The sequence below is a fragment of the Alosa alosa genome, chromosome 5 (genome assembly GCF_017589495.1).
Source record: "Alosa alosa isolate M-15738 ecotype Scorff River chromosome 5, AALO_Geno_1.1, whole genome shotgun sequence".
Lineage (NCBI taxonomy): Eukaryota > Metazoa > Chordata > Actinopteri > Clupeiformes > Clupeidae > Alosa > Alosa alosa.
Window position 1 is genome coordinate 19486543 of NC_063193.1, and position 12334 is coordinate 19498876.

Genomic DNA, 12334 nt, shown 5'->3' on the forward strand with positions numbered 1-12334 from the left:
TCATTAATTAACCAGACCTAAAACTATGTCTGAGATGTTGCCCCCTGGAAGCATGTCCGTACATACTTTAGCTGGGAAATGATACAAAGTCATTGCCAAACACAGCAGAGCATCCAACTTGACTTTTGATGAACCCCGCCAAGTGTGGTAGCTAAACGGAAAGAGCCGACTTGCAAATGATTTAGCAGTTTTCCGTTTTACAGCCCCTGCTGGTTAATTAAAGTCAATCCATGTCAAAAAAAAATTAAGATTTCAAGATCAGTGGTAGTAATTGCAAATGTTTTTGTTCACTTTACAACTGCTGACAAATCAAGGGAGCTTCCAGAAATGTCATCCAAATTCACAAAATGTGTTTAGATACTGCCCCTCAAAGCTCTAGCAAAAGGGTTGTGATTAACGTGCGACTACAGCCACGGCTGATCTCAGAAGTGGCAATTTACACAGCTATCCCCTGCCTGAACACAAACCAGATGGATAATGGATTCATCAAAATGACTAGTAGCTCCATCTTCACAGACACTTTTTTGAATTGGAGTGCAGATAATACTGGATGCTATAGACGCCGGTTATTTCTTTCAAAATGGCAATATATGCTCAGACCGACAGGCGGACAGGACGAATTGGATTGTGCTGGCCTGGAACAGAAAGTTAGCAAAAGCGCTTTACCAAAATCACTGAGCATTTGACAAATGACCCAGTGACTGTGTGCGTTTGCAGTCTGCACGAGTCAGAAAATGTGTCAGGCTGACATGGAAAGCCAACAATCATTCCGATCGCATCTTTTCACAGGGTTGTTTGGAGAAGGTGCCTATTTGTACCACTGGCTTTTTGACAGCACATCAGATGTGAAGACGACCCATGAACACATTTCCTCCCCTCTGTCTCTCTTTTTTTAGCTTTTTTTTGTAGGGCCAGATAACAAGCTGAAAAAGTCTGAGAAAAACTACTGGAACGACTAAAAAAATACACATCACTCAGCCCTGCTCGTTAGGCTGCGGTACTGTTCTCCCTTACGATTTATTTGCCCAACATTTACAACCACAAAATCAGCGTTTTGATTCCAGGTCAAAATCAGTGTTTTCATTTCAGGTCTAGCTTTTTAGGGGGGATAGTGAACTCGAGGGCCATCTACACTCGTCCGTGTCACACACGTGTGAGCATTTGCACGTTATCGCGTTGCCTCGTATTCGTTTGTTTTCTCGTTAGGGGCAATTTGTCATGCATCCTAATTAGTCCCCTATTGAAAGGTTGACAGAAGTCTCATCTGCCAAAGATCACATCATTTGCTTCATTGTTTCTCCTGATGCGTGTGGGCGCATTAATAGATTTATTTTTTTGCGACGATGATTCCGTCTCAAACACGAATGATTGTAATTAGAAGAAAAATGACTTTGTATGAAACAGAGCAATTAGTGCTAACCATTATCTCCATCACCATCATTAGTGCATGTTGATGGGAATTGTACTGATTCTGCTGCTAACCTCAACAGTTTCAATGTGTGAGTGTGTTTGTGTTTGTGTGTGTGTGTGTGTGTGTGTGTTTTTCTGCATGTGCGTGTCTGTTTTATTTTGTGAAAGCACACTCAATCATGACAAATGATTTGCCTCGGGAAAGGGATCCAAGAATCAAGAGCCGCTCTGTTCGTGGCAGCAAACGCCAAATTCCCACGTTCGGGATGTCAAGTCAAGCTCGCACCGCTAAATTACACTTTTTCCCTGTGTTGAATTTCACACCCTCTTCCTCTTGTCATTTCCACTCTCTCTCTATCTCTCTCTCTCTCTCTTTCTCGCTCCTCACTGCTCATGTCTCCTACCCCTCCGTATCCCTTTCCAATCCCCTCTCCTCCCTTGGACTTCCCCCGAGGAGCTCACTCTCAGTTATGACCTTGTATAAACTCTGAAGTATTCTTAAGAGATTGGGGTGTGTCTCAGTTTCTGCCCTGTCTCTTCCCTCACTTCCCTCTCTCCCTCGGTCTCTTTTTTTTCTCTACAACTCTCTCTCTCCCTCTCCTGATAACTCTCCCTCCCTCCCTCCCTCTCATTCCCTTCCTTCTTGAAAACTCTCCAGTGTCTCTGAGTTTCATTCTTTTTCTCTACTTATTTTCTTTCTCCCTCCTTTCTCTTCTTTCTCCCTTTTTCTCTATCTCTCCTTGAATCTTCTTACATTTACTCTCCCCCCCTTCTCTCTCTCTCACACACTCTCACTCACTCACTCCATCTCTACCATCTCCTGTCCGCAACGCGCCCCAACAGCGACCCCAGTGACCCCCCCCCTGTGACCCCTTTCGCTCACTCCTCACTCACCCTGCTGGACGAAGGAGCCGTAGACGAACCACATGGAGTTGTAGAGTGTGGTGGACGAGACGGAGCCCATGGGCAGGCGGGGCGGGTTCAGCCAGTTCAGCAGGTACACCAGGATGCCCACCAGGAGCACGGTGCCCGCGATGCAGGCCCACAGCGAGAGGTCGAAGGGCGCCAGGCAGGCGAACATGTCCACCGTGCGCTCGGCCCGGCGCAGCAGCACGCCCACTGAGTAGTCTAGGTAGCGCGTGGTGAAGTCCACTACGCTCTCGCGCTCCGGGGTGATGGTCAGGGCCGAGAGTCCTACGTCTGCCCGCTGGATAAACAAAGAAACACACACACACAGGCACAAGAGGAAACTATTAGAGCAAGGACAAATAAACAAACTGAAAACACAGTTTTGACTGAATGCCAGAATTAGACTTACCAACACTCACACACACACACACACACACACACACACACACACACACAAGCATACGCACGCACAAACACACACAGATACACAAAAACACCTGTGCACACCTTTCAGTCCTACCAAATGACCATCAATTCAAAAAAGAAACGAAGAGAAGGCAAGACAAGAGAAAGAAAAGAAAAGAAGAAAAGAAAGCCAATGGAAAAGGAGAGAGAGAGAGAGAGAGAGAGGAGAAGTGAGTCATCATCAGTACACGGCGTCCTGTTCTCAGAGTGCATCATTAACACCATAATGCACCGATATCCACACCTGCTTCTGCGGCCAGTCAGTCTCTCTGATGATTGCCAGTGTTTATGCCGCCGTAACACCGGACCAGAGGATGCATTAATTCACATTACTACATTACAGTCGTCTGTTTACAAAAGGTAAGCTGGAGAGCAAGCTCTTTGTGTTCAGGCTGACAGAGCGGAGAAAGACATCAAGACCTCAGAATAACCTTTTTTTAGTGGGATAATACTTTTTAGATTTCATTTTAGCTGGCAGCAATTTTTCACTTCTTCTTGAGTCTTTTTATTGCATCTCTACAAACCTCGACCAAAAAAAAAAAAAACAAACACCAAAAACAGCCTCTTCGACGTCATGTCATGGAGTGTTGGTATGAGCGGGAACAAAAACAACAAACAAAACAAAAAGAAACAAAGACAAAACAAGAGACTCTCTCTCTCTCTCTCTCTCTTTCTCTCTCTCCCTCTCTCTCTCTTGGGCTTGATGAGCAGGTATGTCAACAGCCGGCCGCTTTAGCATACTAAAGAGAGCCCTCCCGCTGTGGAGTGGCGGGGCGCGGGCAGGTCTCCGTCGGCTGGCTGGCCCATTAGTGTGGATGGGCTCTCGGGGGAGTGGAGCGGGGACCCTGGCTGGCCCCAGTGTTTGCGTCGGGGTCAGAGCTCCGGTCTGCCTGGCCAGACAGAGATAATGGCTGCTCCCTCGACCACATCACAAGTGCTACAATCGGACCGCGTCCAACCCCCCACTTCCCACCCACATGCACACGCACACGCACACGCACACGCACACACACACACACACACACACAGACACACACACACACACGCAAACAAACACACCCTCAGGTCAGGAACCCCAGTGAGGTAAGGGGGGCATGGGGACTGGACTAGGAGAGGGGAGTTCTGCTACACACTGTTTAAATTTAGAGAGATGGATTTACTGTCCCTACCTGCCCTGGCTGTTACACAGAGAACAGACACAGGCAGGCAGATACACACACACACACACACACACTCACTCACACAGAATTACACATCTAGTACACTTACCATAACTACACAAACACACACACACATGTGTGGACACACACAAACCCACAGAAATATACACACACTCACACATAACACAACACATGCAATAACACACACAAGCACACACACGAGCACACATACACACACACATACACACACACACACACACACATCACACTCACACCCCCTCAGAATCACCTAGCACAAAGGGTCTACTGTATCTCATCTTTGGCTCTCCTCATTCCCCAGCAGCCCAGGTGATGTGAGAGGCATGCGTCTCTGCAGTGCTGCTCTATCTGTGCCTCGGCTCGTATTGCTACCTGTTACGGCGAGTGATAATCACACGCCATGCTCCCGATGCTCAGGCCGAAGAAAAACAAAATCTGGCAAGAGCTCTGGAACACATAATCATTCTGCAAATTGGCTTAGGCCTATCTGTAGCAAATAAACTTATTTTATTGTTATTATTACACGTCTTATTCTCGTTGAAAGAGGGGGCAAAATATTATTAATAAAAAATAAACAGGTTTCCCACTCTATGTCAGCAGATTGAACTCATATTATTTTACCCCCCAACTCCCTCACAATTAATTCACAGATGACTAAATCTGCTAATTTCACGCTCTGATAGGGAAACAAAATGCTTAAACGGGCAGAAATTGTCACTTCGGCAGCGTATGAGACATAAGAGTGGACAAGGACTCCCCGGCATGGCCCTGGCACACGGGCCAGAGGAAGGGGGGGGGTTAAGGGTAGCGTGGAGGGGAAACACCCAAGTGGGGGCTGTGAGGGAGGGGAGCAGAAACCACTTGATGGAACCACTGAACGCAACAGGGGCCCCTTTAACAGGCAGGCGGGTGGGGGGAAAAAAGGCTATTGTGCCGCATTGCTGGCACAGACAGAGAGAGAGAGAGAGAGAGAGAGAGAGAGAGAGAAAGAAAGAGAAAGACTAGAAAGAGAGACGAAAAAAAGGCAAGAGCTGCGACAAGTCACAAAGCAAGTACAGCACACTGGGCACAATGGCTGTGCTGCTGTAACTGAAGTGTAACAAGAGGAACAGAAGTTTGGTTCCACTCCACATACATACACACGCACACACACGCACACACACACACACACACACTCATGCGCACGGCACGCACGCACACACACACGCACACACACACACACACACACACTCATGCGCACGGCACGCACGCACACACACACGCACGCACGCATTCACACACACGCACACACACACACACACGCACACACACACACTCGCGCGCACGCACGCACACACACACGCACGCACACATGCACGCACCCGCACACACACACACACACACACACACACACACACAAACACACACACTCACGCACACATGCACGCACCCGCATACACACACAGAGACACTGTTCAAACACATCCTTCTTGACATGCTCAGCACCTGCCTAACGCCCATTATGCCACACATCAGCTTCAACTATGCCATCAGATGGCAGTATAGTATTAGTGTCGATTTCACTGAATGTTTGGCTGTATGAGCAAAAGAAAGAAAGGAGTAGGCCAGACATGAGAATAACTTCAAAATGAAAGAAAGTAACCTTGAAAAATAGCACAAAACAGCAATTTTGTCTCCTAATCACTCAAAAGAGGGTAAATGGCAGTAGTAATAATATGATTGCACAAATAATTTAGACTTTACACTGATTGTAACAGAAAATAAAAATGGTTGACTCTTTGTCATCACATCATTAAATCTGATTTTTGATGACAGCAAATCTGCTCCTGCTCTCAAAATGCCCATAATTATTAGCATGTAATCTGATGCTTGGCTGGGTAAATTCTCAGTTGACTTAAGCCAAAAAAACTTGTCAACTGTGAAAAAGAATGACTCATTTTTTAGGAGCCTATGAGCCATATTTATTATTTAGTTGTGACTGAATACACCTGGATGCTTCTGATTCTACTTACGGACTTTTGACAGTCACAGCGAATCCCGTCATGACTGGACTAAAAAAAGGTTCCTTTTCCAAGAGATTTTATTCTCATATCAGTACAAGGTTGTCAGCATGCTCAGAACTTCTCTACACTCCACTAGTCATGAAAGACTGGAAGATCATTTCTGTGCAATACACCTCTGTCTCCATTGTGTGTCTGAAAAAAGCATTACCATAATGTACAGAAATTCAATTAGGGCTGCTGGCATCATATCTTTCATTTTGGTGAAAGCCCCAGTGCATCAGTGTGTAAAGGTGTACAGTATGCACAAATATGCATGTATATCGGTACCTCTCCCGGATAAGTATAAGGTGCTACTACGCCATGGATCCGAGGTCCCTTTGTGCGCCAAGAGAGTAAAGTCTATGTCCAACTACTCCTCATGATAACACATAATTTGCACGAGCAAGGGTGGAGGAGGGCCCAAAAAATGAGAGGGGGAAAGAGAGAGTGGACAATTTCCAAGCCAGAATACATTTTCAAAGAAACATCAAAGCGCAGACGGATCACAGAGGCCGACAGAGATGAGAGTGAAGGGGAGACAATGAGGAGGCAGAAAGCAGGGCTTCCTGTGATATGGCCCGGATCTTTAAAATATATTTCACATTTTATGGATTCGCTTTTGTGTGTGTGTGTGTGTGTGTGTGTGTGTGTGTGTGTGTGTGTATGTGTGTGTATGTGTGTGTATGTGTGTGTGTGTGTGTGTTTTCTCTTTTTTGCTCTCCGTCTGTCCCCCATTGGGTCTATCTCTCTGGACATGGAGATAAGCTACAATGCGGCTCTTGTGCATATTCCCGCAGCTGTAATGTTGAGAGGCAGGCTCCGGCGGAGACAGGCAGGGAGAGGGCACCACGTCGGGAGACTGTAAAGAGTTGTGGAATGGAAAGCAGCGAGGGGTCGTGGATAATGGCTCTGAAAATGCTGCGCTGACCTCCAGCTGATTACAGATTCTCCTTCCACTGTGTCTGCCGGCTGATAGTATTTCTGTTGGGCGGGGGCCCATCTCTCTTATCACCGGGTTTGCACCACTTTTGGTGAATATCACAACAAATGTGCTTCACTCTGTCATGTCAGACAAAAAAGCTAAAGTATTTGTACTGCTCTGTTGGCATTATTAATAATGTCCGTAAGCTCTGTCATACAAAAAATCATACATCAGTATTTCTGTCTTGTTACCAGTATTAGCAGTGCATCAGCACAGTCAAGTCAGAATAAAATCAATAGCATTCATACAGCATTACTAATATTAGTAATAATAGTGGAAAATAATAGAACTGGGATGGAAGAAACAGCATTATGCAGCTCAGTCAAATTAGCATAAATACAGTTTTTAGCATTGCAATTGCCATCCACTGATTTTTTCACGACTAAAAAAATCAAAGCTGCGAGTTTACAGGTTGGTACAGAGCCACACATCCAGAAAGATGTCTAATCATGAGGTCAGTTTGCTCTTACCTTGGAGACGAGCTCTCCAATCAGGCCATTCCACGTGCCGTCCGCCTGCTGGATGCCGTACTTGTGATCTGGAGCGATGTAGATCTCGTACTTAAAGCCGAGGTAGTTGGAGAGGGCGTCCAGGACGTCGATGGAGAATCCTTGGTACTTCTTGGGTTTCCCCAAGACGTTCTCCGACACCATCACGAATGGCTCCTCCTGCAAATAAAAAACAAAGCATTATACTACGGTTGTAATCGGAAGCCATATTCTTTAGCATCTATTTTCAATGTCAGAGTCACACAGGGCTTTCTCACAAACTCAAAGCACCTTGCTGTGCCTGTTACTGGCTATACAACTCCACTCCTAATCTTTTCGCTAAGTGTTTGATCCTCTACTGAGATCAAACACTCCACTGGTGGCTGACTCAGACGAGGGGAGAGAGGGCCTTAAACTCCATCTGAGTCCGAAGGAGTCCGAGAACGCAACACCTCTCATTATCCACAGCTGACCAGACGTATCGTCTGCTTCTTGCCACAGTGTCTAAGCTCTTCTATGAGGGCCTGGCTGCCATGCTTCGCCTTTTCACGCAGAGGGGGCAACGTTATGGAGGCTGCACTGCAAATCCCTCACAGCCTACTTCAATGGACGGTCATTTTCACCCTCAAGCCCTATCTGTGATTCGGAGCGAACAAACTTTGGGTACTCTTGATAAGTTCCCTCCTTATCAGTGGACTTTGCCCTTTCTTTCCAGAGTAACCTACTACTTTAGCTTGGTCTGATGGTCCTACTTGTCAAAACGACCATTTTGAGAGTGTCAGTCGAATATTGCTTACAGTTTAAAAATGAAGCTGTTCTCTTCGCTTTCTATTTTTGGTATGGCATTTATCAAAACATTAGTTAACTTGGCTCTTGATGTTGCTTTTACCTAATGCATTATTCACATATCCTCTTTAGTGCACCCAAGGGATAGTAACATTTCAAGAATTTCTTGTTTTTATGTGTGTATGTGTTTTTTTTACTGCAGACATTATGAACAGTGGTTAAAAATCAGAAACAAAATTCTTCTATACCAGGGCATTGCAATTATGGTTTTAATCTGACTAAGTGCCTGACATATATGAGCCAAATGTGAGGCCGTGAACAGAAGAGAGTGTAACCTGACACTTACACAATGGCGCGAATCTTGGACACTGACATTTTCCAATACAAACACTCGCTCAACTGTTTCACCGGCACAGTAAATTGCCCCTCCTGCCATCAATCGGGATGTGGAAGATTCCCTAGGAAGGGGGAGAGTGCATTTTGCTCCGAGGGCAGCCACGGTAACGGAGTTTGACTCCCAGGTCACAAAATAAACACCGCCAAAGGCTACTCCAACTCCAATGAATTCTGAAGAAGGTCAGCAACAGCGTTCACTTGGATGCTAAAGGAAACTGACAGTTGCTCTATAGGTGCAAAACAGGAGTAAACTGCGTGGGGGGGCATCAATTATTTAGGTTGTTTTTATTCTGAGCTGGCAGTTTGGAGACATAGGGGCAACAGCAGTGGGAGGGAGAGGGAATGAAGGCCCTGCAGCAGGCACACATACAAAGGCAACGCAATGAGAAACAGGCTCAAGGGAAGATCAAAGATCAGACGATAACAAACTGACCAGCCTTTGCTTAGCATGGATCACAGCATCACAGTTACAAAAGAGAGGAAGAGAAGAGAGAGGATGAACAGAATAGAACATGAAGGGAGAAGAGAGGATCAAATAAAATAAAAAAAATACCTGTAGTATATAAAAAAGAAAATTAAAATAAAATACCTGTAGTGTAATTTGTACCAAAACTTGATCACCAAACAAGCCCTTTAATGAAAACCATATAAAACCATTCATCTACACATGTTATTGCAGAGCAGGCAAGCACCACTGCGACTCCCATTTGCAGTGGGCAGAAAGCTTTCACTTCCATTTCAGCACTAGTTTACCTTGCTTAACAAGTCTCCAAAAGCACTCCATTTTTCTAAAAAGAAAATAATGTGGAACATTAGGGCACCCGCACGCCTCGCCTGTCTGTTAGTCGCGATAGGGGGCGGGGGGAGAAGGGCGAGTGGGAGGGGGGCAAAACACAGGGGTGCTCCAAGTCCTGTGGCAGTAATGGCCTTGTTTAACACTCTACTGACAGCATTAACTCTGACTATAGCATCGAGAACACCATTCACACAACAACAATCCACCCATACCCCCCCACACACACACACACCCACACCCACACACACCATTCCCCATAGACCCTAGACTTCTTGCGAGAGTCTGGAGCATTACCCTGCGAGTACTAGAGTGGCAGGCTTACCACCCTCTTATCGTCATGGAAACACTACATGGCGTCGGCGTGGGCAAGAGGAAACTGCGAGAAAATTTAGGACATTTATTGTTTCTTTCTTCTCTCTTTCATCCCTCTCTCTCTCTCTCTGTCTCTCTTTCTCTCTGTGTGTCTCTCACACACTTTAATAAATCCTGGCTGATGACGGGTGTGTTTCTGGGAATATGTCAGGCAGATTTATTGTAGAGGGGGCGTTATTGACTGCACACGGTGCGCACATTAAGCCAGTGCTTTCTAATCCTCGCCGGCCCCCGTCGCTCAATAAGCTATTAGCGCGAGAGTGGACATGCATGCCAACTCCCACTGGAGCAGTGAGAGGCTATCCATCAGACTAACCCCCCCTACCCCACCTCACACACACACACACACACACACACACACACACACACACACACACACACACACACACACACACACGCACAGATGCACACAGACACTCATACCTCCAGCCTCACCTTCCTCTGCACCTGTCTGCCATCAGAGAGCTAGCATGTAGCCCAACCCAACCCAACCCAACTCAGCCCAACCCAACCCAGCCCAACTCAGCCCAACTCAGCCCAGCCCAACTCAGCCCAACCCAACTCAGCCCAACTCAGCCCAGCCCAACTCAGCCCAACCCAACCCAACTCAGCCCAACTCAGCCCAACCCAACCCAACTCAGCCCAACTCAGCCCAGCCCAACTCAGCCCAACCCAACCCAACTCAGCCCAACTCAGCCCAACCCAACCCAACCCAACCCAGCCCAGCCCAACCCAGCCCAGCCCAGCCCAACCCAACCCAACTCAGCCCTTCTGTGCAGCTCTGTTTCTCTATCACTCTCTCCTCTCCTCTTTCACACACAACTCCCTCACTCTGTCTCTTTCTCTCCAACCTTTCCTCTCTTTTATCGTGTCAATTATCACATAGATTTCCATGGCGTTAGTTAAAGCCGTTAAGTTAATAAAGGCAGGGTACAGAAAAGTGGCATTTCCCATGCGCAAGGCTGGGCTCTGCATTGATCAGCCCCTCGTTATAAAGCCATTCCTTCCACACAACTACACACGCAGTGATTCAAATTTGCACGGATCGCGAGGACAATCTGGGAAGCAGAAGGGGAAATCGATAGCGGAGGAGTGCGAGGAACTACAGACGTGCTTGTGTGAAGCACGCTTTTTACGTAATTGCCATCTTGAGTGCACAGCACTCTCCATCCGCCTGTGTCTTCATGCATGTCTGTGCATGTAAGTGTGATACTCATGTGCATGCTGAAAGCGTGTCCGGGTGTGTTCATGTGTGCAGTGCAAGGCTCATCTTTGCCTGTTTGTGTATTGGAGTGTGAATAAGTGAATAGGTGTGTGTGTGTGTGTGTGTGTGTGTGTGTGCGCGTAATGCTGGTATCAGCTGGGAGACCTCCAGGATGTTCAAAGGCACTTGAGCAGGCTGCCGTTATCCATCCTGACAGTGACACAGTCAAGCACCAGGCCTGACAAGCTCTGCAGCAGCTCCACCGAGAATCGGCAGCCCGTCGGCCGCGCTCGCGCCTTGGAGCCTATCCAGGCTCACGCAGACCTGGAGGGCCTCAGGGAGTGGGTGGGGGTGAGGATGGGGATGGAGAAGGAGAAGGGGACGTACAGTAGGTGGCAGGGAAAAAAGGAGGTGGGGAGGTGGTGGTGGTGGTTGGTCAGGGGGACTGCTTGGGACTGCTTGAGCTGCAGCGTTGACGTGTGGCACAGCCCGCCGCCCAAGTCTCAGGGGCTGGTGCGGCTCGACTAATCCACAGGGTGACATACAGCCAAGTGTTTCCGCCTGATGCCAGGAAAGAGTGGGCATGTGTTTTTTATTCTTTTCCGTCCTTCCGCCTAAGCTCTGACATAAACAAATCAGGCATGTAAATAAAAAAACAAATATATCGACCTCCAAAATAATAGTCTATCCTTCCACCCTGTCTCACCTCCTACTGTTGTAAGAGTCCCAAGCTCCCATAACATATGCCTCTCACAGTACACTTCCCTGCAATCCACTGGCACACACTGAGTAAGGAAACATTCACTGCTATTTTTATTAGGTTTTTTTCCTCTCCCCCCTTAAAGCAGTTGTTTTCTAAAATAACACCGCACAACTAGAAATGGCAATTTTACACCCAGATAGATCACGGCTGAAACGGTCTCTATGGGGCAGGCAGCAAATCAATGGCGGCTGCCTTGTGCCTGCCGCCCCGCTTTAAATAAGACTCCAGTGATGTTATTATCCTCAAGTCTTAGGGAGAAGTGTGCCAGGCTTCATCTCAGCTGTATCATCCATGATATACTGAAAAACAGAGCCCACAGTTCGCTGTCTCTGCCTCTCTCTCTCTCTCTTTCTCTTTCACACACACACACACACACACACACACACACACACACATACAGCTCTGGAAAAAACTAAGAGGCCGTTGCACATTTTTCTGATGTCATCCTACGGTTGCTGAGTGACATTTGAATGAGTTGACGGTCATATTCAAATTTGCAGTGGTCTCTTAACCTGTTGAGGA

General features: G+C 47.0%; 1 protein-coding gene across 3 annotated transcripts in view; it reads right to left on the reverse strand.

Annotated features, from left to right (window-relative positions):
- The window catches only part of grid2 (glutamate receptor, ionotropic, delta 2), a 312935-nt gene that overhangs the window by 62775 nt on the left and 237826 nt on the right, over positions 1-12334 (reverse strand). For all 3 annotated transcript variants that reach the window (XR_007193537.1, XM_048243391.1, XM_048243392.1), the window contains exons 10-11: positions 7478-7675; positions 2305-2617 (exon numbers count right to left, since the gene is read on the reverse strand). Coding sequence is in view for 2 of the 3 variants with exons in the window: in XM_048243391.1 (XP_048099348.1) it covers positions 2305-2617; positions 7478-7675 (511 nt within the window). In the remaining variant the exon portion in view is untranslated. The remainder of the gene's footprint in view (positions 1-2304; positions 2618-7477; positions 7676-12334) is intronic.